This window comes from Amorphotheca resinae, assembly GCF_003019875.1.
Source record: "Amorphotheca resinae ATCC 22711 unplaced genomic scaffold M430scaffold_7, whole genome shotgun sequence".
Classification (NCBI taxonomy): Eukaryota; Fungi; Ascomycota; class Leotiomycetes; order Helotiales; family Amorphothecaceae; genus Amorphotheca; species Amorphotheca resinae.
The window spans coordinates 416,739-443,147 of record NW_020194477.1 but is presented as its reverse complement, the minus strand read 5'-3'; the positions used below and the strand labels follow the sequence as shown (position 1 = coordinate 443,147).

At 52.4% G+C, this 26,409-nt stretch overlaps 9 protein-coding genes across 9 annotated transcripts; 5 read left to right on the top strand and 4 right to left on the bottom strand.

The window, feature by feature from the left end:
- Positions 1–24: 24 nt before the first annotated feature.
- On the bottom strand, positions 25–1,404 carry M430DRAFT_35347 (hypothetical protein). Its single transcript, XM_024866724.1, has one exon. It carries the CDS (start codon positions 1,306–1,308, stop codon positions 382–384), a length of 927 nt encoding a protein of 308 aa, XP_024720142.1. The 5' UTR covers positions 1,309–1,404; the 3' UTR covers positions 25–381.
- A 521-nt stretch (positions 1,405–1,925) lies between these two features.
- On the top strand, positions 1,926–5,452 carry M430DRAFT_19611 (hypothetical protein; the record flags this gene model as incomplete). Its single annotated transcript, XM_024864112.1, has 2 exons — positions 1,926–3,639; positions 3,690–5,452. The coding sequence occupies 2 exons, from the start codon at positions 1,926–1,928 to the stop codon at positions 5,450–5,452; spliced, it is 3,477 nt and encodes a 1,158-aa protein (XP_024720141.1).
- Positions 5,453–5,546: 94 nt separating this feature from the next.
- M430DRAFT_246698 (hypothetical protein) lies at positions 5,547–7,143 on the top strand. Its single transcript, XM_024865112.1, has 2 exons — positions 5,547–6,241; positions 6,481–7,143. Exons 1-2 carry the CDS (start codon positions 5,641–5,643, stop codon positions 6,837–6,839), a joined length of 960 nt encoding a protein of 319 aa, XP_024720140.1. The 5' UTR covers positions 5,547–5,640; the 3' UTR covers positions 6,840–7,143.
- A 339-nt stretch (positions 7,144–7,482) lies between these two features.
- M430DRAFT_103585 (hypothetical protein) lies at positions 7,483–10,043 on the top strand (the record flags this gene model as incomplete). Its single annotated transcript, XM_024860870.1, has 2 exons — positions 7,483–7,534; positions 7,624–10,043. 2 exons carry the CDS (start codon positions 7,483–7,485, stop codon positions 10,041–10,043), a joined length of 2,472 nt encoding a protein of 823 aa, XP_024720139.1.
- Positions 10,044–11,219: 1,176 nt separating this feature from the next.
- On the top strand, positions 11,220–12,994 carry M430DRAFT_35345 (hypothetical protein). Its single transcript, XM_024866723.1, has 2 exons — positions 11,220–11,820; positions 11,873–12,994. Exons 1-2 carry the CDS (start codon positions 11,286–11,288, stop codon positions 12,820–12,822), a joined length of 1,485 nt encoding a protein of 494 aa, XP_024720138.1. The 5' UTR covers positions 11,220–11,285; the 3' UTR covers positions 12,823–12,994.
- Positions 12,995–14,225: 1,231 nt separating this feature from the next.
- M430DRAFT_50984 (hypothetical protein) lies at positions 14,226–16,550 on the top strand (the record flags this gene model as incomplete). Its single annotated transcript, XM_024868181.1, has 2 exons — positions 14,226–14,843; positions 14,898–16,550. The coding sequence occupies 2 exons, from the start codon at positions 14,226–14,228 to the stop codon at positions 16,548–16,550; spliced, it is 2,271 nt and encodes a 756-aa protein (XP_024720137.1).
- A 2,274-nt stretch (positions 16,551–18,824) lies between these two features.
- M430DRAFT_28390 (hypothetical protein) lies at positions 18,825–19,333 on the bottom strand (the record flags this gene model as incomplete). The annotated part of the gene is made up of 3 exons (XM_024865787.1): positions 18,825–19,020; positions 19,123–19,227; positions 19,311–19,333. The coding sequence occupies 3 exons, from the start codon at positions 19,331–19,333 to the stop codon at positions 18,825–18,827; spliced, it is 324 nt and encodes a 107-aa protein (XP_024720136.1).
- Positions 19,334–20,905: 1,572 nt separating this feature from the next.
- Positions 20,906–23,452, bottom strand: M430DRAFT_50982 (hypothetical protein; the record flags this gene model as incomplete). Its single annotated transcript, XM_024868180.1, has 2 exons — positions 20,906–21,035; positions 21,141–23,452. The coding sequence occupies 2 exons, from the start codon at positions 23,450–23,452 to the stop codon at positions 20,906–20,908; spliced, it is 2,442 nt and encodes an 813-aa protein (XP_024720135.1).
- A 1,364-nt stretch (positions 23,453–24,816) lies between these two features.
- Positions 24,817–26,360, bottom strand: M430DRAFT_28388 (hypothetical protein; the record flags this gene model as incomplete). Its single annotated transcript, XM_024865786.1, has 6 exons — positions 24,817–24,917; positions 24,958–25,062; positions 25,180–25,242; positions 25,424–25,476; positions 25,601–25,794; positions 26,280–26,360. The coding sequence occupies 6 exons, from the start codon at positions 26,358–26,360 to the stop codon at positions 24,817–24,819; spliced, it is 597 nt and encodes a 198-aa protein (XP_024720134.1).
- Positions 26,361–26,409: the final 49 nt, after the last annotated feature.

Below are 26,409 nucleotides of genomic sequence, written 5' to 3'. Positions count from 1 at the left end.
CTGGGCGTATTGCTGGCAGGATAGGCACATTAGATCAATGTGAGATCATATTCCACCAAGGTGTCGCTGATTCTCCTCTGGAGATGACGCTTGATTGCCATTTTCCTCTTTCCTCTGCCCACTCTATGTGTGATTACCCGTGGATCGCTGCCCCTCAACCAACGTGGAACTTTGTAAGACACTGACAAACAGCCATGACGAGAAATGATGCTACAAGAGCTATGGAGAAAGCAGAGATGCTAAGAGGATCAATATTTGGAGACTTTGAAAGAATGGCGTTCGATTTACTCGGATGAAAGATCACATTAGAGGGGGTATCATAGTATCCTGACTCCGAAAGCCCTTTTGCCAACCCTCTCAACGCCATATAGATAAAGTACTTCAAAGTTTCCAATCCGTATCCTCATCACTATTCTCCCCTTCAATGTCCCCTAGTTCCTCGTGATGCCGCCTCTGCTTTCGACTACCGAAGCTCGGTGTGTGGCCTTCCAAGGTCAGATGCATGGTACCTAGCCTACTGCTGAGGTCGTCTGTGTCCAAGGATGGAGCCTGAACTGGTTCTGTAACTTCCTTGTCATGTATCTTGACGTCCACCAAACCATTTTTGGTTGCGTAGCCCCTATCACCCCTTTCCAAAGCCAGGTCAGCTGCATCTTGCTTCTTGACCTGATCCTCCGTTCCTCTCAAATTCAGCTCTCCGAGCGCTTCCACGACCTGGTCTTCTTCGGATTGGCGCTCCTTAGACTTGCCCTCCTCGGATTTTGGCTCATCTAAAAGATCGATATTCACGCTATTGAAACCTTCTCTCTCCCAAGCTGGGGTTTCACTCAGTTGAACCCTCACATACAATGCCCTCTTGGCACATGCCTCTGAGCACCATTTCTCCAACTCCTCTTTGTCCACGACTCGGAAATCTTTCGCCTTGCCGTATTTGCCAACAATCCTATATTTCCCTCCTCCGCCATCTTTGACTCTTGGCTTCGGACATAATGCATACCCGCAGTGTTCATTGATATTGCGTTCCACGATCAAAGCATCGTAATCGCTTGGTTGAAAGGGACGGAGGAGGTCCTTGAAGGACCGCGCGTCAGCGGGAGAAGGGTTCGAGGCATCGTAGGGAGCGGCGGCCAGTGGGTAGTCGATGAGAGTTTCGGTCGAGAGGAGGATTTTGAGCTCGATATCTTTCCGTTGCTGAATAAGGTTTGCATGGTACAGAGCCACTTCGCGGTCTCGATCTGCTTTGGACGAGCCGGTGGCGGGGTAGGAAGGTTTCTTCAAAATAGATTTGGGCGTCGTAGCGCTTGCCATTTTGCTATGCCGCTGTATGTGCTAGATTCTAGGCATCTGAGGAATAAAATGGAACTCTTGAGTTGTGGTAAATCCGTAGATATAAGGTAAATTTGTCAGACGTCTTGTATGTGTTCTATGTCAGATGCGGGACAGGCGGAAGATCCCTGTTCTGCAAATGCTCGTCTCTGCTGCTTCCCACTACTGTACCCGGATCAACCTCTCATTACTCCACCGCCTCACGGTGCAACCTACTCACCAACGCGTGGATTTGCTTCTTCCTGCATGGGGCTATCTACACAATCTAGACTGGTAGGCTGCTCCAATTTGAAGATTTGATTGATAGCTTCGGGGGTTTATCCGCCAGGCCGCCGCCGTTTTATTTGTCGTGCCATGCGCTGACGTAGACTACGCAGGAATCTACACCCCGCTCATACCTACCTCTGCAACCTCTAGATTGCCTCCGGGCTTATCCTGCGACCTATACACAACGTTCAGGACCATTGAACGAGGGCCAATTTGCGAATACCATCACCGCCCAGCCCTTGGGCGACCTCTGGCCCTTCCACGTCAGCTCCTGTCGTAGGCACCAAACTGCGTGAGGGCGAAGCTCGAATTCGCACCTTCCAGCGCCCAACATGTCAATTCCACCATTCAAAGTCAAGGCAATATTCGAATACACCTCTCCACACGAAGATGATCTTCACTTCGCGAGCGGACAGATAATCACAGTGACGGATGAGGAAGATGAGGACTGGTACAATGGCGAATACGTTGACGCTTCCGGCGTGAAGCAGGAGGGCATTTTCCCTAGGAATTTCGTGGAGAAATATGAACCTACTGCTCCTCCGAGGCCGACTCGTATTAGCCGTCCAAAGAAAGAGGCCGACCCTCCTGAACCCGCACCCGCACCTGTACCAGCACCCGAGCCTGCACTCGAGCCAGAGGAACCAGAGCCTCAAGTACAAGCTCCTCCCATTGCCAGGGAGCCAAGTCCCAAACCTGAGGCGGTATCAGCTCCGGTGGTTCCTAAGCCTGCAGAAGCTTCTCCCCCAACTGCTCCTAAGCCTGCATCCTCCTCGAAGCCAGCTCCTCCACCCGTATCCGAAAAGCCCAGTGGCAGCTCCTTCAGAGATCGTATTGCAGCATTTAACAAAGCAGCACCACCTGTTGCTCCATTTAAACCTGGCGGATTGAGCTCCGGAGGATCAAACAGCTTTATCAAGAAACCTTTCGTTGCGCCACCTCCGAGTAAGAATGCATACGTACCGATACCTCGCGAACCCCCGCCGCAGTTAATATACAAACGAGAGGAGGATCCCGAGATAGCAGCCAGAGAATCGGAAAATCTTGAGCAGGCAGAAAAGGCGGGATTGGCACCTTCATCTAACGATGCCGATGCTGAGGAACAGCCTAAACCCACCAGCCTCAAAGAGCGAATTGCACTATTGCAGAAGCAGCAAGCAGAGCAAGCTGCTCGACATGCAGACGCAGCACAGAAGAAGGAAAAGCCAAAACGCCCAGCCAAGAAGAAAACAGAATCGAACAACACGGAGGGGGCTGAGGAGGGTGAGGGATCTACATTGGAAAGACGAGACACTGAAGAGACTGCTGGGAAGCATTCAATGGATTCGTTGAGGGAGGAGCCCAATCTGCCTAGAAGAACCAAGTCTTCAAGAAGTGCTGCTACTCCCGGTCACAATCGGAAGTCATCGGCCGATGGCAATGACGCAGATATGTCAGGAGCCGGTGATACAACTGAAGAGCCCGAAGAAATGTCTACGGGCCGGGATGACAGCGACGAAAGGCCCAAAAGCAGGGCTCCTCCGCCCCGTGAGCCCGACGTTGGGGAAGAAGAGGGGGCTTCTGAGGAACCGGAAGACGAAGCTGACGAGGATGAAGAGGAAGATGACATCGACCCCGAAATTCGACGAAAGGAAGAATTACGGGCACGTATGGCCAAGATGAGTGGCGGGATGGGAATGCATGGCATGTTTGGACCACCTATAGGCATGCCAATGCCAGGTCCGGCATTGCCCAAAAAGAAGAAATCCACTGGTACCAGCGAGAGGCGCTCCAGCGAACAGGGAGAAGATGTACCATCCCCAACCACACGCGCACCTCCTGTCCCTATGATTCCACTGCCTGGGTTGTCTATGCCGGGGATGACTAGAGTTCGTAGTCCAGAGGAGATCGACAAAAAGCTCGAGGACGATGATGATCAAACCCCTGTTGTCAAGGCTAGACCGGCTAGCGAGATAGCGGACGTTGAAGAGGTTGTTCCTGAAAGAGGTGCTCCCCCGCCGCCGGTACCAGGAGGAAGACCCGCACCTCCTCCGGTACCAAAAGAATGTAAGTTCCTTGTTCAAGCTCCTCTTCTATCATCGTACTGATTCTATTAGCACGGCCTGTTGCTCCGCCTCCTCCACAGCCTACGAACCCAAGCGCTGGATCCGAATCAGATGATGAGCTATCTGAACATGCTCACAACCTGTCTTTGATAACGCCCACAGCGGAAGCGCCTCGTCCTCCAACAAGAGCCCCCGAAGGACCGGGGTCTCCAACTTCAAAAAGAGTATCTTACTTTTCAGCCGATCCCCCTATTCCTTCGTCTCCCACGGTACCAGGGGGTAATAAAGAAAAACGGGCCAGCAGAATACCTCCAATTCCCGGAGCCGCTACGCCTGTCGCTGCTCCTCAGAGTCGGGCGCCACCACCTCCACCTCCCACAGGACCTTTGAGTCGATCATCAACTGGTGACCAGCAAGTTTTGTCGTCTCCAAAGCATGTACCTCAAGAACCAAGCGACGAGGGAGAAGTTACAGAATACGAAGGCGATTACGATACTGATATTGCCCCTACCGCGCTGCATAAGGATGCTCTAAAGGCCCACGCAAAAGAGTCAAGCTTCGATGACGTTACCTCTGGCCACTCTTCAGTTGGTTCAGCCCCAACGGCGCCACCTTCCATTCCTTCGGTCTCTGCTCCACGCGGGGCGCCTCCGCCGTTGCCATCACAACCACCGCCCAATGCACGACAATCATCTGAGATGCCGAGAGCTGCTCCCCCACCTCCTCCGCCGCATGCAAAGATACCGACCCCTCGGGAGCAGGAAGATGACGAATATGACCCTTTCAGATACACTACCACTAGCGCTCCTACCTTTGGCGGGCCAATACCTCAGAACGAAAGACGGGAGGAAGATCTGTACTCATCGTCGCCGCCAAGATCTCCTGTGCCACCGCCTCATGATCGCGTCGCTCCACCACCACCCCGCGAAGCGCCAGCTGCTAGTGCCAGTCGGGCGCCGGCTCGACAGTCTCTCGATATCAGTCGGTCAGCAGCTCCTTCAAGGAGATCTGTAGACCTTAGTAGAATGTCCATGGATCACGGGTATGTAGCCAATGAAGTGGATCTGGCGAGAGGCTCCCTATGGTGGACACAGCCCAATGGTACTCCGCCCGCGTACTTTGGCAGAAAGGATATTCTATATGAGTTTGAGGAGTCCACTTCGTCAAGCCGGGGTGGAAGGACTACTGTGACGAAGGAGCTCTACATTCTGTTCCAGGATTACTCCCAAACCATCATCACGGCCCAATTCGATGCTCAAGATCCCGGGGATGTCAAACTGGAACAAAGACAGGAGCCACCGCCATCCCGCTTGCGTCAAGACCAACTCGAACAAGCACATGACAAGTTTGGGCGCCGCATCTACGAAGCCGTGACAGCCAAGAAGGAGACGGTGGTTGGCGATGGGACACCCCAGGGCTTGATCCAGGAGCTTCTCAAGCCCCTCGCGGATGCTCTCCAGCCTATCGGCACACGTGCGTACGGCGCTGTCGTCTACGCCAATCTTGCCAATGCCTCCACTCAGCAGAACGACGAGATCAGACCGGGAGATATCATTTCGCTGCGGAATGCCAAATTCCAAGGGAAGCACGGCCCCATGCATGCGAAGTACAGTGTGGAAGTCGGCAAGCCGGATCACGTAGCAGTGGTAGCCGAGTGGGATGGCACCAAGAAGAAAGTGCGGGCCTGGGAGCAAGGCCGGGAGAGCAAGAAGGTCAAACTCGAGAGCTTCAAACTGGATGATCTCAGGAGCGGGGAAGTGAAGATCTGGAGAGTTATGCCGCGAAGTTGGGTGGGATGGTCAGGTCAGAATTAAGGGTGGGGGGGGGGTTGTTTTTCCAAGCGAGGGGTGACCGTGAGAGTGAGTAGAAGGGGGGAAGGCGGAGTGGAGGCAGAGAGGATATCTTGATGAATGAAGAAGAAGAAGAAGAAGAGGGGAGCATACTGTGGTATTATCCTACGCATAGCAGTGTCATTTCCTCGGATTGATGTCTTTGTCGTTGCATGTTATTAAGGCTTTATCCCAACTCCCAAGCAGTTTTCCGCATTCCTGAAAGCTTGTCGTTGATAGCAATGAAGAGAATGGGCCCAGGATTTCTGTCTCTGCATACCTTAGGTATGAAGGGCCATCGGGTCGGGAATGGCGCGAGGCTCCGGGCTGGTCTGATTTCTCAGGCCACAAACGGGAAGGATGAGGTGAAAGGCGCGGCGCGGCTCTTTGCATTATGGGCATTGGTTCCGTGTGCAGGGCTCTTATTCATCTCATCATCTCACCGTGACGAAGACAAGAGAGTTGGCCGTCGGGGCAGAGGCACGGGTGATACGGGTAACGGGAACACCGGACTCCAGACTCCAGTGCTCCGTAGTACTACAGGCGACAGGGAACCGTTGGTACCCGAGGGGTACATGGACAGGCAGCCCACTTCTGCAGGGAACAGAAGTACCATGGAAGTACCACGGAAGTACCAGGGACGTCGGGAAGTCGGCGGCAATAAAATCCAAAGTGGCCGAGGGTCTTCTCCCACGGAAGCACAGTTCCTGGCCAATCAGCGTAGAGAGACCGTAGAGAGGAGAGGAGAGTTAGACACTGTCCCTGTATCTGGAGGTATGTTCCTGATGAAGAGATGGTTGTCTCTTGTCTTGTCTTGTCTTGTCTTGTCTTGTCTTGTTCTTTTTCTGCTCTGCTTTGCTTCTCTCTGCTTCGCTCTGCTCTGCTCTGCCCCGCTCTTTGTACAGACAGACAGAGGCGGCCATTGCCAACACGGCCCGGAGAAAGGGGAGTGAAAGTTACCAGTCGCAGGCTCGCAGTCTCCCGACCTTGATCTAGGCTTATGTAGTACCCAGGACCCAAGAACCCCGCGAGCGTTGTCCTCTTGCCGTACCGCTATCCGATGCTATTAATACATGAATATATGAATCCATCTGCCCTCACGTCTTCGGCCCGCTCGCGCCAAATCTACGGAGCGACAGGACTGACCAGACAGAGAGTACGGTGCCCGTACGACAACTTCAACCTCGCGCTCGCTCTCGCTCTCGGCCACCCACGACTACGACCGCGACCAGGACCACGACCACGACCACGACCATCATCACCCTCCCCATTTCACTCCTCCGTCGCTCAGTCCCTCAATCTCTCAATCCCACAATCGCCAACTCGCCCTCTTCTTCTTCTTCCTCCTGCGCTTGTCCCGAGCTTTGATTGAAAATCCCCCCCGTCCGCTTCTTTCATCGCGCCCGGCAAGCCACAGCGCATGTCTTCCCGCCCGGCGCACAAACAGCCATCCCTCCCTCACTCCCGCGCTCGACACACCTTGTAAGCCTCACCACCAGCCCGCCCACTCCAATTTCAAGAACTGCAGCAACCCTCCGTCCTCCCTCCGTCCTCCTCTCTCTCTACCTCTCTGCCTTTCCTCCTCCCCGCCCACATCTACAGAGATCCATCCCTCTTTTTCCTCTTTTCTCTGGCAATCCCCCCCCGCTTGTCTTCTCTTCACCGCAATTCCCCACCCCACTCACTCCCTACAAAGCTTCCCCCAGCCGTCTCGGGTCTCAAGAGGGACCCCAACCGCCACGATTCCCTCCCCGCATTCGCTCGCTGCGATTCTGTCGCCCTCAGCGCCGGCTCCTGAAGATTCAGCGCCTGCCATCTCGCGCCCGACTACCCCCAAGCGCTCCCACGACGAGGCCTTCTCCGCCCCCCGACACCCCTATCTCCATCCCGCCTCGCCCTCCCAGCACCATCGCGTGAGCATCGCCTCGACGCTGCCCAGCCCTGGTGCGCGGGCCCCGGATGACGGGGGGAGCGGAGCCATGCTAGGAGGACAGGAGGAGAAGAAGCCGCAGAAGATGGTTCGGAGCTCCATCGCTTGCGCACGCTGCAGGCGGAGCAAGGTCAAATGTAAGGCCGCAACCTCGTGCGGGCCGGGCCCTGTGTGTGTGCGCGTGCGCGCGCGTGTGTGTTGTGATAGCTAGCTGATCCTTCGATAGGCGTGAATACCGGCGTCAACTCGACGTGCAAGGCCTGCTTCCAGAGCAGCAGAGAGTGTACGTACCCGCCCTCCGGCGTCACGGCGACACCGAAGCGGCCCGAGGCCACGGGGATCAAACAGGAGGGGGAGGCGGAGAGCAAGAAGAAGATCCGGAAGATCGAGGACACGGGGAGGAGAGGGAGCAGCCGCATCGAGGATGCGCTGGGCGCCCACATCCTGACGAGGAAGGTGTGGGATGAGATCTATGAGATCTTCAAGCTGCACTTCTCAACCGAGATGCCCTTCCTTCACCCGCCCACGTTCAGGAATCGCATGCGCCAGGCCTCCTTCCCCCGCGATCCTGCGGCCGCGACGGTCGATTCCGAGGATGAGAAAGCCCTGCTGCTCGGGGTCCTGACGCTCACGGCTCGATTCCACCCCGAGTTGGTCGCCTACCACTCTCAGCCAGGGAAAGCGGCGGATCCAATTGACGCCAGCGAATATTATGCCACCGCGCTCAAGGCGACCTTTGGTCCCGCGGGAATCACCAGACCGTCGCTGGACGGGATCCAGGCACTGCTGATGCTTGGCCTCTACGAGTGGGGACAGACGAGAGGCTTGAGCGCCTGGCTGTATGTGGGCATCGCGATGCGGTTGGCGCAGTCGATGGGATTGGCGTATGAGGACGACCCTGATGATCGCACCCTGAAGCCCGCCATCCTCCGGATCGGGTCAAAGCAGCAACTGTCTCCCCGCGAGCTGGCAATTGAGAAGGAGGTCCGACGCCGCACCTTCTGGAGCTGCTTCATTATGGACCGGATGCTCTCCGCGGGGAAATACAGACCTACGATGATCGCGGTGGGGAAGTTACGCGTTCAACTGCCCTGCACTGACGACCAGTTCCTCTTCGTCCACAATGTGCAGACCGGTTTTCTGACCTCAGACTGGATGGAAGGGGACAAGTCACAGGCGGTCAATGACGATGGGGTCCTCGGCCGGTATATACGCCTAGTCGAGATATTCGGCCGGTTCTCCGAGTGGAGTTATGCTGGAGGTCGAAGGACGGAGAAACTGCCCCCGTGGGATAGCTCAACTGCGTTCTACAAGCTGCGCCAGGAGCTCAAAGAGTTCCACGACGCGTTACCGGCCAGCCTCACCTTCACCGAAGCCAATCTGTCTGCTCACATCGAGAAGCGCAACGCGACCACTTATGCCTCGTTGCACACGCTGTATTTCTTGTGCCAGATCATGCTGCATAGAGAGTATATCCCCTTCATCCCCCTCCGATGCCAAAAGCCGCTAGGCCCGCTCGATGAACCGACCTTCCCAAAGGATAAGTTCGACATACCCGAGGGATTCTGGGAGGAGAGCGCAGAAACAATCTTCAGAGCCGCGAGAGACATCGTGGAGATTGTGCGGACTTGCCAGGACAACAATGCCCTTCCCGAATCCCCCCAGATTGGATTTGCGGTTTGGCAAGCCGCCTTCGTCTGTGTCTACGTGGCTCATTTCGAGCACATGGACACTCGCTGCTATCTACGCAAACCCCACGAAGGAGACCAGACGAATACAGAAGCTGGTAGCAGAGGTTACGAAGCGTTGACCGTGAAAATCTTGAAGGAGATGGTCCCGAGGCTGAAAATGGCCAAGGGTTATGTCAGGTCACTCCGCAAGATGCACGACTACTTCCAGGGGGTCAAGAACGATTACTACGATCGATTCAAGCGCAAGCCCCTCGGGTGGGTTGGTGGTGGCCTGGAACAATATAAAACGCTCGAGAAGGAGCTGAAAGAGTTTGGGAGTCTCGAGGACAATGACAAGAGCGTCCACTCTGATGGATCCGACGTCGTCGACCAGCCCCCCTCCCGCGCGAGCCCAAATGACATCGGACAGGGCTCTGTGAATGGAGAGCAGATGCAAGGTATCGAAGCGGCGCCAACACCGCGAAATAATGCATGGGCGCCAATAAACGCTACCAGTCCTCCCGTCGAAGCAGAAGACCGTTCCAGATACAGTCAAGGTCAAGGACACCACCAGTACAGCGGCAGTTATCAACAGTCGCCTGGCCAAAGTTCGAATCCAACAAGTGCAATCAGCCCCAGCAACGGCGACTCTACTCCGAGCGTCAACTCACCATATAATCAACCGTACCAGGGGCAAAGTCTCACGGCCACTTATCCCTCTATCCCTCACCACACTATGGGGCCACCCAACACGCAGATTGGAGCATCTGGCTATCCGGAAGATAAGAATGAGGCGTGGATCACTTGGCACGAATCAATCAGCATGGCCAACTCTCGGTTCGATAATTATGCGCAGGACTTGCCTATGGATTGGAATGGATATACAGAGGGGAATTCCCAGTCGGTTCCGAATTTCTTCGAGATCGTGGGTCCCTACACTCCGAACAATCCAATACAGGCTTCTGCTTGGAGTTGAGGCGTCCCAGCCTCGCATTGTTGATTTGATCATAAGACCGGCGTTGAGAACTGTTTCGACTGCATTAGTATACGGAATGGAGTTTTACTTTTAAGTCCTGAGTGGGCGGATGGAAGTCATTGTTCTTATTACTGAAGTTGCATTGCATTAGGGATGGTTGAGGATGAGGGAAACACTCTATACATAGTACTTTTAAACTCTTCTAGTGAAATGAAAACTATTATCATTGCCTGAATCCGCCGTCTCCCTATTTAGCTAATGATGAGGCGTGCATCGTCCCTACAACTCAAACCTCGAAGACTGCCTGGGATATCTCTTCATCCGTATAGCCAGACAAGTCTATAAGTACTCCAGAATTATATTGGAATTACGGGAGCTTGTGAATTACAGGAATCGTAGTATGAGATGCCTAGGTACTTCTGTTAAAGTAATCTATGTTGAGCTCTATGAGCCGGTGTAACAAATATGCCGTGTTTCAAAGGATATCCTAATAATCAGGAGCGGTTCGCTTGTCATGACCATCTGGACCATACCTTAGGTATATAAAATTTACTCGCTCTCAACTTGATAGATATAAGCCATGCTTTCATCTTGCATAAAAGCGTATCGGCGGCGTGGCCATAGAATCATGACTCTGTAGATAAAAGTGAAGTTCTTTCTCACTCACGACTCGCAGATATGCATTGACCCGCGCTTTCTCTTGCACAGCCACACGCCCACCCGTGGTTGGGGTTGATTACATAAGCCATTCTCCAGCGCCGTGGCTCAGGCTACGCCTACGTCATTGGCTGGAATGGTTCTTGGCGACCAACATCCTCGATCGAAGCGCGAAAAGAGGGAGGCTGCTGCGCGTGAATAGCCGCCCACTTGGCCAATCTGGTGATTATTGTAAGGTGTGATACTTTTTTCCTTTTCTTCTTGTCTCCTACTCTCGATCTCATCTCCATCATCGCAATCGCTCCTGTTGGTGATTGTGCTTTGTTCCTACCTGCAGTCCTTCTGTACCCCACGCCCTTATCGTGCGCTTGAGCATTTGATGTTTTTCTGAGTAGGAGTCGAGAACAAATCACTATGGCAGGATATAATGTAACAGGGCCCTGTCCCTGAATAACCCAATTCTCGACTGACATTCTGCAGGATCCTAAACTTCTATACGCTATCAAAGGCATCAACGCCTACCATATCGAGAATGGCAAGGAAGAATGCCTTACCCCGTCCGGGCCCCAGACGCTGTCGCTCTTGATGGTCCCGACCTCATCGCCATTTGCCGGTCTGTCCTCCGCCGATCCACAATCGCAGACTCCAGAAGAGGACTTCTACCTTCACCTACATCTACCGCCCGAGCTGGATCTGCCCCTACCTGCCACCACCCAGATATACCACCAACCGCCGAGCAGCTATCTCATCCCGCGGTGGGACATAGGCCCAGAGAGTGGCGCGTTTACCAGGATAGAGTTCCCCAGTATTGGCGAGGGGAGGGTTTCGCAGGAGGACGTGGATACCTTCGAGACGATCCTCGCGCAATGCACGGCGTTCTTGGAGCGGGCGCCGCCTCCGAGAGGCGCGCGCCCCAGCAAGTCGAAGAGTGCGGAGGAAAGTATTCCCCCGTATGATCCGTCGGCTTTCAAACCGGGAGAGGGATATGTTCAGGGCAGCTCGAGCTCTCATGCGGGGGGGCAGATAGTCCTGGTTGATGAGGAAAATGGGAGTGTGGTTGGTGAGCTGGGTGAAGGCTTCAACGTGGTTGAAGACAGCAAGATGAAATCTGGGTCGAAAGGTTGGTTTGCCTCGCCTTATCTCTCTATCACTCGATCCTAATACCGTGCCAGATCCTGTGGAGATCACACTCCCTGAAGACGGATCGCAAAATATCAGTGTTGCGCCCGCCTCAGCCAAATACCTCGAAATGGCCATGCACCCCGCCTACAAAAACTCCACACTTGTCTCCAAAGCTGCTGTGGCCTCCCGCCTCATCGTCACCACCTCCGGTTACGTATCCAAGACTCTCCAAACGCAAGCCGATAACTTCACGCAAAAGACAAAACCGGCTTCTAAGCCCTTGACATTCACACCGACCACTCATGCGCGAATCCGCAAGGTGCACACCTTCTCCGAAGGCGCCGCTGGCTTGAGCGCCAAGACCGTGGGTCAGGTAACGAAGTACGCGCAGAATCTCGGTGCTACGTTGGCCAAGCGCGGCCAGAGCCAGAGAGGAACGCGAGGCATTGGTCCCGATGGCAAACCGATAGAGGACTACAAGCCCGGTCTGTTGAACAAGAGCATGATGGCCTTCTCCACGATTGCGGATGGTATCGACCAAGCGGGGCGCAATCTCCTAGCCTCTACTTCCACGGCCGCGACGACCGTCGTAAGCCACAAGTACGGCCCCGAAGCGGGAGCGATCTCGCGGAGTATCGGCGGCGGCTTCAAGAACGTCGGGCTGGTGTATATCGACGCCGCTGGAGTATCGCGGCGGGCGATCGTCAAGTCCGTGGCTAAGGGCATGGTGGTCGGGAAAGTCAGGGGAGGCGGCGACCTGATTGTTGGCGGCGGAGACGGTGGTCGTGCGAGCCCCGTGCCATCTGCAACCGAGAAGCCAATGAACTGGAAAGAGAGAGAAGCTTCCGAGGGCAGGTACACGGATGACGCTTCGATCATGAGCGGTGGCAGAGCAAGCCCCGAGGTAGTTGGTTATGGGAGAGCGGCACCACCATCGTATGCCACTGGTGTAGGGGAGACGATTGAAGGACAGAGGGCCGCGAGAGATACCAAACACTAGGGATTGGATAAAGGGGTGGGGGGACGGGCATTATATGGGAGTTTTTTTTTACCTCGATTTTCTTTACTTTTTTTCATACCATATATGTAACGAGCATGTTGGCTATGACTCGAACGCGGCGTCGTTATCTATCTAACGAGAAATGACCAATATCCGGATTTTTTCTTCGAAAACTATGGTCTATTTTTTTCTTTTTTGGAAGCTGATTTTCTAAAATTCTCTTTTACCGTAGAATATCTTCAAGCTCTAGAAGTGAAGGGGAGAAAAAAGTGTATACCTCTGCTAGTAAGATCCAGAAGCAGCCTGATCAGTTCTCCAATCTGAGTCAACTGACAAGGTAGGAGCTTAGGCTGTTCCTTAGAAAAGGTCTGAAAAAGAGGGGAGGGGGGTTATTTGAGAGTAAAGTACTTGGGGGTCAAGAGACCTGGATATCTTTTCTTGGATTAAGGGGGGTGGGGATTGAGTGTGCAGATGTCCCAGACGCCGCTCCTTGCTATAGCTGTATGATTTCCTCGAGTTGTGCAAAAGAATTCGATACTTTCTTTGGAATCATTTTGGTTGTTGGAGTGAGGAGCAACAAAGAAGAAAAGTGGAAAAATAAAAAGTAAAGGCAAAAAAAGATATTTGAATCTTAGCAATACCTTGTTTCGATCAAGGGACCTCCGGGTTATGAGCCCGGCGCGCTTCCTCTGCGCTATATTGCTCTTGTTGTTGAGTTGCTGTCAAGTTATTGCTATATATACCTGAAGAATTCCGAGTTAAAATAAGAAAAAAAAGAGAGTATAATGGTGCCGTAAGTGTTGGGTTGTAAAGGTGGAAAAAAAAGGTTCAAAAATGATGTTTGAGTCATAGCAATACCTTGTTTCGATCAAGGGACCTCCGGGTTATGAGCCCGGCGCGCTTCCTCTGCGCTATATTGCTCTTATTGTTGAAGAACTTGACGCAATTACAGTATTTATAATATCTTGACATGCACTAATTCCTCAGTTGCAGATATACTCCCATCTGAATTTCTAGACAAAGTCGCGGCTTTCCATGAGATTTGCTTTATATTGGTAGTGGCTTTCTGTGTTCATGGTCCTGAAAACATTGACGTGAAATTTTGTCGGCGCGTCATCTAAACACGCGACTCTAGACCGCACGCGTTTCCCTTGACCTCACATTTGCCGCATTGGGAATCTTCCTTCCCCCGCATACACGAACTTTCCAAGAAGATAACGTCCTCGCTATGTTGTGAATCAATGTGCCGCTTTGAACTTCTGGGAGCCTTTATTTTGCTAATCCAAGGCCTGGTTGACAAGTTCAAGAAGAGGGATACTACAACACTGTATGAACACAATTGCGAATCGTCTGTACAGTAAAGGGTCAAGTACTGATACTCTATATAGTCCCCAGCAACAAACATGCTCCACGAGATCCTCCTGTCTCTCTCCGGCCACCCCTCCCCACTCCTCACCGCCGACCACTCATCCCCAACCTCGATCCTGTCCCCTCCCGAGAAAGCCCTCCTCTCCTCCATCGCCCACCTGAGCGATCTCCACTGCAAGCTGCTCTCGCACACCTCGACCATCATCTCCACCCACCCGTCCAGCATCTGCCAAGCCGTCGCCATCGCCATCAGCTCCACGCATCTCGCGCGCTTCCAGCAAAAGGTCGTCGACGTTGAACATGGCATACTCCGGAAAGACGCCGGCAGCGTCGGTGCGTACAACATCGTGCCGCTGACAGCGATCGTGGGCGAGTTCTCGGGCTGGACGCGCCGCATGGAATGGTTTCTCGAGATCGTGGAGTTCATGATGCGCGGGGCCGAGGGCCGGAAGTGCAGCGGCGCCATGGTCATCGATAGGCTGTGTGATGCCATGCAGACCGGCTACGTTGATATCGAGCAGGCGGCACTGAGCCTGGTGACGGTCGCCGAGACGGCTTGGTTGAAGCAGGTCTCGGCCTGGATTCTGTACGGACGCCTGCCGAGTTTTGGGAGGGGGGACTTCTTCGTGCAGGCTATAGAGGATGATGTAGAGGTCTATTCTCCCTTTTCATGTACGGCTAAAGGTTTACCTACTGACTTATTACAGGAATACCAGAGCAAGCGTGAATTATTACCTGCGTTTGTGTCTGCGTCGACAGCAGCCTCGTTGCTCTTTATAGGGCGTTCTTGGAACCATATCAGGGTCAAGGGGATATCGAGTGCCACCTCGCCCGAGCTGGGTTTATTATCGTCTCATCTCCAACAGCTATCAGCTCTGAAGTTCCCAATCAATAGTGCGACCTTCTCGCAGGTGATAGCCTCAATACGGCTGTCCCTCTCCCAGACCACTCTCCAGAAGCTCTTGCCCTTGAGCAGGGTTGTGGAGATATTATCTCTTCTCCGCGAGTTCTTTCTACTCGGCCGTGGAGAATTTTCTATAGCATTGATTACCGAGGCAGATGAGAAAATCCGATCACGATGGCGTCGATCGGACAATCTAGGCTACGACAAACGCGATGGCTTAGGGAATATTGTTGTAAAGGAGGGCGAGGTCTCAGCTGTCCTTGCACGCACTTGGGCAGCTATGGGATCTCTGCAGGGCCAGTACGAGCAGGACGAGGATGAACAGCTCGAACTTGCCAGAGACCTTGTGCAGCTGGTCATCTTAAAGAATAACTCTTCTACGCCGTCCAAGGTCAACAGTAGCCCTTCAAAGTCGACTCCATCCATCGCTTCAACACCCTTCAGGAACTTACTCTTATCGGTCCCTGTGGCACTAACCCTACACATTCCATCGCCGCTGGACCTATTTCTCACACCTTCGGACGTGCAGATCTATTCTAGCATCAACGCATATCTTCTATCTATCCACCGGGCTCACCTGCGCCTGACGGATCTATGGAAGATCACATCGTTGCGCCGTGATCATCCAGCACCTCCAGGACCACCCTATGGAAGCTCAACAGCAGGCCGAAACAAAGTGCATACCTTGCGACGGAGAGCGAAGGAACGCTCCAAAGCGATGCGCAGTGTCTGGGCCACCAGCAGCGCAGCTGTCTTCTTCCTTAGCGAAACCGAAGCCTATCTCCAAGGCGAAGTTGTGCAGGGAACCTGGACGGGCTTCAAAGCTTGGCTCACGAATGAATCGCCCTCGCGTCCGACGACCTCGAAGAGCCATGACGAGGACGACGACGACGAGGATATCTGGCTGAAAGCGGCGAGGGAGCCAACTCAGACCCAGACTGGCATCAGCAATGCCCATGATCCGCAAACCCTCGCAGACGCCCACCGAAGATACCTAGCCGCGTTATCCACCAGTCTCCTCCTAACAACGCCCTCCTTCACCGATCCGCTCTACCACCTCCTCCAGCAAATCGACCACCTCGTGGCCCTCGTCCACCGCATCCACTCCATCTGGCAATCCCTCGATCTCGAAGCCGACGAGGGCGTCATCGACGCCTTCTCCGACTTCCACCAGGAAGAAACCGACGTCAAGGCCCAACTCTCCATCATCGCGTCCCGCGTGAAAAGCGCCATCGAGGAACTCGTCAACGCCCTCCGTCACCTGGATCACGACAAAGAGGGCTGGGCTACCGGGTTCGAGGAATTGGTTCTGGGACACGAGGGCGCGTATGTCCCCGCGAAGGTCGGTCGTGTGGATCGTCTGCTGATGAAGTTGGATTTTGGGAGCTGGTTTAATGGGGGGAGGCGTGGTGGTGATGAGGGGCTGGGAAGTGAGGATGGGGATGAGGATCTGTGAAGGGCGCGTGTATGTATATATATGGATAGGAGATACCCATGGCGTTTATCTTTTACAACTAGGCGGTTACAGATGGGAATCAGGGAATATATGTTGCTTGACTGTTCTTTCGGAAATAAATGGAAAGCCATAGATGTAGGAGGACTGGTCCAGATATGCAAATGAGGCATGATAAAAAACAGTCATGCAGCGTACAACTAAGCCTATATCTATGTTCGTAAGAGGAATTTAACGACGTCTTACTTGATTTAGAGGCGGGGGGGAAGTTGATCTTAAACAATTACTCTGTGCTAAACAATTACTTTGTCCTAATCAATTACTCTATCCTAACCAATTACTCTATCCTGAGCAAATACTCTATTCTAAACACTTACCTATTCTCAAGTACTTACACGATCTCAGGGTAGGGAGGGGCTAGGTACACTATCATCCCTTCAAATGTCCCTCGAAATATATACAGCCTTATACCATCTCCAGCCATGAACCACAAACAGAGGACAATAAACAACTCATTCTTTTAGAAAAAAACAAACAAACAACAAGCGAGTATCCCAACATTCAATCTTAGATCTTCTGTCGTCAAGAGGGGGTATAAAAGCTCCTACAAAAACTATATCCAGAAGAACCCCCAAGCTTTCTAAACATTTACAGTAGCAGACTACCAAAGTCGAAACTCTGAGACAGGCGTACCTAGTCGAGTTCCGCGATATGTGTCTATGCTCTATCCCTTAAGTAAGTGATTGTTTATCTTTTGGTTATTTTAGTTATTTTGGTTTCTATTTTTCTTTTGAGAGTAAGGTAGTTGTTGCGAACTAGATTCTTGTTGTGAAATGTATATTATCGTTACGAAAGTATGTTTTTGTCCGGATAGATTGTCGTTGTTTGTTATAAACAGAACTCAAGTTGTGTAACAAAACAAAACAATATCTGTATAGTAGAAAAGCAGAAATTCCTATAAATTTAATACTATCTAGGTATACTTTTAAAGTAGAACCTAGAAGTCGAATTTACCTTAAAGGCCTTACACTTGTTAGCATGTCCTTAAAGGTTAAGGTAGGTAGGTAATTCTGTTGTACTAAGACAAGTCACCTACCTTACCTTAACGATTCCACCCCTAGTTTCATCTTGTCTATTACAAAAGAACGAGAGATAATCGTTACGAAACAGGATTATCGTTATAAATACCTTTGTTGCGAATATCCTTCTGTTACTAAATCGATATCTCTGCTACAAAACTATACATACGTCGTTTCTTGTCTAGGCTGTCACGAAAGCGTCGTTCATTCATTCACGCCTACCTAGGACTTAGATAAACACAATAACACCTCTACTCGTGATTATCTTGTCGTTGGTTTCTTGCTTTGCTGCCTTTCTTTGACCATCAAAATTGTCTACTGTACTCTGTGAAAGTGTTTATATATATTGTTAAGCGAGACTGCGGTACAGGATGTAAGGTACGTTACAAGAGCTATATTCACGGTCTTGAAAAGGAGTGAGCCGGTTAATTATTCACGGTCTCGAATTGATTGCTTTTGACATACCTATACCCCGACGGTCCACTACTCCCCTATTGTCTCAGGCCGATAGATTGCGGATCTGACCCCTTATTATGCTCTTATCTTGATGATATCTTGGTGATAGAAATAGCTCTCCCCCTTCACGATGTACACCGGCTGTCTAGCACCACCTTCTTGGAATCAATTCCGCTTCTTTCAAATCTTTCCTCCCTCCCGAGGTGAAATTCAGGGAATCCCTGTGCAGTGTATCATCCGCGATATGACGATGACTAATCAGCCTCGGCGATTAGGTGGGTAGTGGGGCGGTGGGATGTTTGCTTGGAGATGGTTTTTCTCGGGAGGAGTTAAGCGCAGGGAGAGATCGGGCGGACTTGGATATTTGTGAATTTAGGGCTTAAGGAGGGGGTAACGAGGAAGGAGTGCTCCATTGTTGACAATTTCTCAATGGTCGATTGCTTGGTCTGCGATAGAGCCACTTGGCAGGTGGGATGAGGGGTATCGGCAACCAGGGATAAGGGGAAAAACGATCCTCACGAGACCACAAAAGATAATGAAGCAGGAGTATCAGAATGCAAGCCCGAAAACAAAAAGTCATATCATTAATTGCATTTCTTCAACTATCCGTATAGTCATAGGGGCGTGGCCACCACATGCGAGTCCAAGCATCCCAGCATGTCCTTCCCGCTTTAACAGAGCCTGCTTTAAGAGAGGGGTCTTTTTCCGAGGAGGGGTCGATTTCGAAACCCCTCACTGATTCTCACGTAGAAGAAACAGCACTCTCGATGGCGGCCTCCAGCGCCTTAGGGTTGGCGCCGACAATCTCGTTGACCTTCTCTGCGTCCTTGAAGATGATAAAGGTGGGCATGGCACGGATGCCAAGGTCCTGAGCGACGTCAGGGACCTCGTCGACGTCGAGCTTGACGAAGTGTGCGCCTGTGAACTTCTCCGAGAATCTAATCCACGCATCGCCATGTCAGCATTGTCTGTCCTCTCCGGACTGATCATTTATTCCTATGGTGTTGAGCGGTCGGGGGGAAGGGGAGGGAGGGACTGACGTGACGACCTGAGGGGCGATGACTTTGCAGGGTCCGCACCAGGTTGCGAAAGCGTCGAGGACGACGATCTTGTTGTCCTTGATGGCGGACTCGAATTCGGCCTTGCTGTTACATTCATACACGGGTCAGCATCTGCATCTTGATCTCTGCGTTGCACGGTGGCGAGGGGGAAGGGGGAAAATTCTCACTTTGCGATGTTGTGGACACCCATGTTGATAGCGGTACTGCTGAAAGCGCGAGGAAAGGGAGTAGTAGTGCGGCGAATAGGTGCAGATGTGAATCTGAGGGTTGGTGCTGAAAGCTTCGAAGAGCGGAAGAAGAGGGACATTCAAGACGGTTGGGGTTGTTGGTTTTGTAGAGAGAGGGCGAGGGGTCGGGGGATGTTTTGTCTGGTTTCGTTTGGGATTCGCTGGACACGAAGTAGTCGCAGGGCGGATTTGATTTCTAAGGGATCGAAGGCAAGAGGGAGTCTTCGATGACGCGAGAACCCGGGCTGGACCGCCAAACTGATGACGGGCCTTGGCTGAGTAAGCTCCGCCCCCCCTTCTACTATGGGCCGGGGCGGAGGCGGCGGAGTCGATCCGGTTCGCGGGCGGGATTTGGAATCCTCAGGGCTGTAATTTACAACGCCTCAAGGAGTGAACGACTACTCTGCCATCGTCTCTAATTCAAATCATTATTTGGAAATCTCAAATTATCCCTCCGGCCGATCAGCGGCTGATTTGATTTTCCCATGGTCCAACTCCTTCGATGCAAATACGGGCGTTGATCAGTCCACGGGCCTATTGCCTCGTTGGATTTCATCCCTTCGCCGCCGTCCGGGGACATCATCATTGGCTGCCGCAAAGCAAGGGACCACGATTGACGCCGTATCGTACCTGCGTCCTGGGTATCTGGTATCTGGTAATCTTCTAAGTTCTGTCTATCTATGATCGCCCCTACCCGCCGAGGGGCCGTAATTGGGCTCCACCGAGGGGCTCCTGGGTAATATAAAGGGGCTGGGAGAGAGGCATACCCCGTATACCTCTTATACAGTACCCGTCGGATCATGAATATACCAGACAGTATCTGGCAAGGCGTCTCACGTTTCACGTCAACTCTACCTCGTCTAGATGAGCACAAGTCTTCATTTTGCTATCTTCACATGTGCTATTCATCTATTTCATGGACCTTCCAGAGCCAAATATGTGCCCAGCCTGCTGTGCTCATCCGCAAGTGCCTGTTCCTGTACAACATTACACAGTCCTGCCCTTTCCCACCATTGAAATCCGGACCCAAGGGAAGCCAAGGGGGAGCAACGCCGTCCTTTGCTCCCTTCCGTTCCCCAAAACCATCCCTTTTGAATCCCGCACTTCAAGTACAACCACCCGAAGAAAAGTAACAAGTCTATCTGCTAGGTGGGGGAATCAACCGTCAAGAACAACTTGAAGCAAATCGTGTATGTGTAAAAATGAAACTTGTGAGTACAAGTGACTGACTGTAGTGGACGACGGAACGTTTTGACCGTGGATATTAGTGCAACCTGGAGACTAGACGACGTATCCATGAACAGACGAGGGACGGAGCGGTTGTTGGAAAGAGATACCAAACGAGTGATTTATATCGTAAATCGTGAGTCGTAGGTCATCAGGTCCAATGAAATGTCCAAACGAGGGTGGGTGTCGATACGGACCAATAGCTACGGGATAAGGAAAGGAAAGGAAAAAGGTTCAAATGAGTGTGGTGCTCGTCCTCGTCATGTCGTGGTCGTCGTCACTTCTCCAGAGATACACAGTCCTAGTCATCATGCCCTGTCCGAGCTAAAACTTGGTCGAGTTCCGTCTCCTGAAGCTTTTGCCTTCAATTCTAAAAGCCTCGCGCTGCCTGCACTGATATGCCTCGCATGCTTCTCGCTCAGATTAACACTCGTCGCCCTGTGAACACCGGGTGCATCGCTCTCGCCCGAGTCTTTGAATCCATAGCCTTCCCGCTCGATATCCACCGAGGTTTCTCCAGGCGGGTCACTACTGGAATCAAACTCAAAATCATTGAGTAATCCTTCCCTGGATCGGATTCGAGGCTCGCGATGGACCACGGTGGGGTGTCTTGCTACCGCACCCCATTTCGTCTTCTCAGGCGAGACTGGACTTGCAAGACTGCTACCATCCTCCTCATCGCTTGATGGCATGGGATTCCCCATTGATTGCCTCTTGATTCTATATTGACTTTCAGGCCCAGGCGTTAGACGACTGAAGTACTCATCTTCGACAATACCAAGCTCCTCGGCAGACTCCGAATATCCCATGTATCTTTTGTGTAAAGAGCTGACACTATCACGCAGCGGATGAGAGGGTAGTCGTATAGATCCTCCTCGTTTTGTTGAGTTATGCCGGCCCGAAAGCCACGAGCCTTCTGAATCAATAGATGCAAGCGATTGTGATAAGACCGCCACTGGCTCTGGCGAAGGGGCATCGATCGATCGGTCATCACGTAACCGTCCAGTATCAAGAGACCTATACCCGCTTGTAGGGGTATCGTACCGCACATGAGGCTCATCGATTGACTCTCGGGGGCCGGATTTCTTGTCAAGATACTCCTCCCGTATGGGTGGAACAACATCAGCCTCAGGAGATTGTACCCTAGACTCTGGCGGTGACATTGGGAATTCCGGAAGATCTTCCCGAAATTTCGACATTGTCCGTTTGGGAGCATTGGATACTATCCTGATGGGTGTGTATCCCATTTGCGGAACTTGACCGTTCTGTACCGAGTCTCGCGATGTATTGGAGAAGGATGATGGTGTATGACTGTGTTTGGACTTTGTGCCCCTTCTAAAAATTGACGTCCACGATTGTGCCCCCCGATTGCTGTTTACCGAAGCCTTCCTCATAAGATTGCTGCTCACCGAAGCCTTCCTCATAAGATCAGACTGGCTTGGTGCTACTGAAGCTAATCGAGTTACTGATGGTGTTGGCGTCGGCGCTCGCTCTATCATCTGAGATATGCTCGACACTCGGCGAGTATGAGCTCTTACTGTTGGTGATGAGGGGGGCGAGATGTTCCCTCTGACCACCGGTGCAGCGTGAGTGACTTCAATGACAGGTTCTGGGTGCTCAGGCCCAGATGCCGTGTTTTTGGTACCCGGGTTGGGACTGTGTCTGGAAGTATCATTCGGGAAATGAGCCTTGCTGGCAGAATCTGCTCTAGACGCCTCCGCTGGTTGCTTTCCATTCCCACTCTCAGATGCGGTCGAGCTCTTCCTCTCACTTGAAGTGACTACGGCAGACGATTCGATGCCCAGGCCCACAACCTCTCTTCCAAGAACGCCTCGCTCCATATTCGCTGGTGGCGGCGTGCCAGTCCGTTCCGCAGTAGCCTCATCTTCTCTCTGCTGCGCTTGACGCCTCGCAATCTTCTGCTCCATCCTGATCTTCTCTGCAATCTTCTTATTTTCCCTCCTCTTCTGATCCCGCTCCATGAGTTCTCGTAATTCTCCGGAACTCAGGTCATCTGCAAGATCATCGACCCTCTTATTGGCCTTCAATGTTTCCTCCGGAATTGTGATTCGCTCCGAAGCCTTCCGTTTCCGCGACTCGGGCCGGTCAGAAGTAAAGCTGGCGCCTGGCCCGTATCGAGGATTTTCGGCGTATCGAATGGTAGGTCGAGGGGCGAGCATATCGAGCACGGACACTTTGAAGGTTGTTGACTGTCCAGAGTCCGTGGACAGCGACGAGTGGATTGAGTCCGCCATGGGTAGGGAGATGTCAGAAGACGGGTTTTGCAGATTGCGATTCAGCCCTTCATGCATCTTTTTGCTTTCCTTCTTCATCGGCCTGCCAGACAAATCGGCATCAGTTGCAGGCCGTACAGGCACGCTGGCGACCATGGCTTTGATCTCTGCTTCTCTATCGTGTTCCTCCTTTCGTTTCTTACTCGATTTCCGCCGCGACATTTCCTGGCCGCTCCTTTTGTGTAGTGTTGGCACGCGCTGCCAATCCTGCGTACTCTCTGGATGTTGAGCACTTGATTGCAATGGTGTCTGGCCAGCAGGATAGCCTTCTGGCCTCTGCATGTCTGCTCTCCCCTTCCCTTTGATATTTGCGGGTATCGGTGGCACAGGAGGCCGATTGGTGTCGCGAGCGACCACGATACTATCATTCTGACCGGAGGAGAAGCTATATGTGCGTCGCTTTTCTAATTTCTTCGGGTCTCTGACCGGCTTGCGGTTTCCTTGAGGGTCTCTCCTGCTCCTGCTCCTGCTTCTGCTTCTGCTCCTCCTCCTTTGGCTCAGCGATGTCGATTCAGGCGCATTGCCCCTAGCGAGGTCCCGCTGAGTCGCTGCATCATGCATGATTTCTCTCTCCGATCGTGGGTTTGCCCCACGGGGTGGGGATCGTCGACTGCGTTTCCTTCGAAAGGGCCAGATGCTCATCTTCATCCGCGAGGTCGCCAGGCAAACAATCGTGCCAGTCTGAGCGCAGCGGCGGCGCAACCAATAACGTGTTTCCTTATCTCGTATACGCGTTGATAATCGCCATCAAATCGCCAGAGCTCGCGCAAGGGTCTGTACCGGAGTAATGCGCGGCTTAAGAGAACCTTCTGGTCGCGATTGAGATGGCCGACAGCTGTGAGGTAATGGGCTTCGTCTGCGTTCGCATGACTCCGGAAGTCAGGCGCGAGGGATGCGAGTGGCGGAGAGAGCGTTTGGGGAGTAGGAAAGATGGATGGAAGGATGGACGAGTGGAATGCTGAGTGTCGTGTAGTATGTATTATTGCAGCAGGGAGCGAGCGTAAGGGGTGGGATATAATTGGAGACGAGCGAGAGAGTGGCGTTGGCAACAGAGAGAGGGGGAAAAAGAGAGGGAGGGTGAGAGGGAGGGAGGGAGGATTGAAGGTTGTGAAGTTGCGAGTCACAAGTCACGAAGCCGAAGCCAGCCACACATAGGTACGTCTCTTTAGACCTACCGTCTTACCGTCTTACCGTTCGGAACGCGTAGTATTATGGCAACTTGAGATATTATTAGATCTTTCCGTCAGAAGATGGGACACTGGACAGGGCCTGGCCGACTAGACAAGCCATGCCCCAGGGACCCTGAAAAAGATTCTTCGCCAGATTCCCCGACGGTGCCTGGGCTGGCACTGCGTAGTCTACTCCTAGCCGTGCTAAGTCGCCTAGTTAGCCTGCTAACTCTGCTAATTGTCTACCCAGTCCCCACGGAGTCGTATATCCGACACGGGTCCATACGCGGTCCAGGTATGATCGGCCATCAGATATCTGGCTTTCTGGCCTTCTGGCGGGGACAGCCGGAGCAAAGTTCAAACGGTCGCTACTTTCCACTCGCCCTTTTCAACCAAGGGGAGGACAATCCCGAATTGCATCCTGACACGTAGGGAGCAGCGCAGGCACGAACCACTGCTACGCCGGAGCACAGCACGCGTGGTCCTGTAACGAGTTCCCACGCGCTCTTCGTAGCGGCACTTTCTCGCTCCCGTCTCTCAATTGAGAGAGACCTACAGGGTCTTCTCTGCCGGCTGTGTAGATGGGCGATCTCGTACTTGAGGGGTGCAGAATAACCTGTTCATCAGCCACATCATGCTGTCAGCCTGCCACTACTCGATGATGACCCTTTGTGAGTGGAGGAGGAGCCTTAATAATCGAAAAGCACTCCGACCGACGCATGCTGCATTGCCGCTCCTGTCCCCGTGTTCTGTGGCCTATGGCATCAATTCGTGGCTGTCACTGGAGCTCCTCTCCCTTGGCATGCCATCATGTCTTTCGTAAGCTTCCGAGAGTCGATTAATAATGAGGCCCATAGCTGTAAAGCAAGATGTTGTTCGAGGGACGGTGGTACGTACTCTGTACCTCCAGTAAGGCTGGACTCCTTGACTCCTTATCAGATTCCTTCAGTAACGTGTTTCGATGTTTCAGACCGGTGTGAGATGCGGCAGCTAACTGGCTCACTAGAAAGATGTTTCAAGACAGTCGGCTGTTCGAGACTCATAGTCGTGTTGAGTCTTTACTCCCCTATTCCTCGAGTCTCATAGACGGTAGATGATGCTATACAGTATACACCGTACAGAGCACTCCATGAACCCCTGATCCGAGACCCGTCTCTCCCGCCCTTGCAAGTAAAGTACAGACTACAGTACAGTACAGTACATAGTGCCCTCTTACAATCGAGCCATCAGGGACAAGAGCCCTCTCCCGCAACCGACAGGGAAAGGCTAGCAACTAATCGGCACATTGCAAGGCGGGCCAGGCCCCGTCTTAAAAAAAAAAAAAAAAGTAAAAAAAATTGGCAACTGGGAACTTAGTACTTACTCTGGGACTGAGTGTCACACTTCACACCGCCTGCGACCGAGAGGGGGCGGCCCCTGATATGTACATCCAGCATACGGATAATGTAACTAAGGAAAAGTCGGTCGTGCATTGCCGATCCAGATAGATGCAAGGGCAAAAAACACTCCTCATCACGTCGATGCCTTATAAGGCACCAACAAATATGCAGCCGCCAAGTGCTTGCTTAACCGAGTTCTGCCCAGGGGTCCAGTCGGAATCGCGAGAATTCCTGTACCCGCGGCCCGGCGGCCCCTCCTCTCCTGCATTGGCTTTTTGGACATGAACGCCGAGTCGTTCCCCAAGAGCTGGGTTTGTTGGCCGTGCTCTGTCCGGGGGAACTCTTGAGTTGTTATCTAGGTGCAGTAGGTACATAGAAGCAAAGCTCCTCATTGAACCTTTCGCGCCTCGAATCCTGTGTGCAGTGGAGAAGTGAATGTATATATCTTCACATCTTCAAAGCCATTCCCACACAAAAAAAAAAACCACTTCTTACTTCGCCTTACCGTACCTATCTTTCCAACTAATCAATCAACATCGTTAAAAAAGACATGGATCGTATACCGCGTAGTTGTTGTCAGCTCCATGCATCAATCAATCAAGCACTACCCATGTTTGCATCCCATCAATCTCTCGCATCAATCAATGTTTTTCAGCTTTTCATCTCCTCTCTTATCATGACACGTTGGTAGAGGCCCGATTCCCCCGGGTATGTATGCATGAACGGGAGGGAGTTCTAGATTTGGTAATCTCTTGGGATGGATGTAAAAAGCTGTTCTTCTCAAGCCCGGGGGGTTGGTGGCGAGGACACATGGACCAGACTATATGGTTATCAACTTACCACCCTGCTGGTGCGGTCGACCCTCATCATCAGCCACCCCAAGGAGCTTGGTAAGGATCCGATCCCCATGTCCAGGGCCATAGCCCACGAGAAGATCGTCAAAATGACTGGGGTCCTGTTTTATGGCGGT

What these genes read in the sequence shown, in the direction of transcription:
- M430DRAFT_246698 (XM_024865112.1), top strand. Translation starts at nt 5,641, where the DNA reads ATGTTATTAAGGCTTTATCCCAACTCCCAAGCAGTTTTCCGCATTCCT. An exon ending in CACTGTCCCTGTATCTGGAG is followed by an intron (nt 6,242 to 6,480) that starts GTATGTTCCTGA and finishes TGTAGTACCCAG; the next exon opens with GACCCAAGAACCCCGCGAGC.
- M430DRAFT_35347 (XM_024866724.1), bottom strand. Translation starts at nt 1,308, where the DNA reads ATGGCAAGCGCTACGACGCCCAAATCTATTTTGAAGAAACCTTCCTAC.
- M430DRAFT_35345 (XM_024866723.1), top strand. Translation starts at nt 11,286, where the DNA reads ATGGTCCCGACCTCATCGCCATTTGCCGGTCTGTCCTCCGCCGATCCA. An exon ending in GATGAAATCTGGGTCGAAAG is followed by an intron (nt 11,821 to 11,872) that starts GTTGGTTTGCCT and finishes ATACCGTGCCAG; the next exon opens with ATCCTGTGGAGATCACACTC.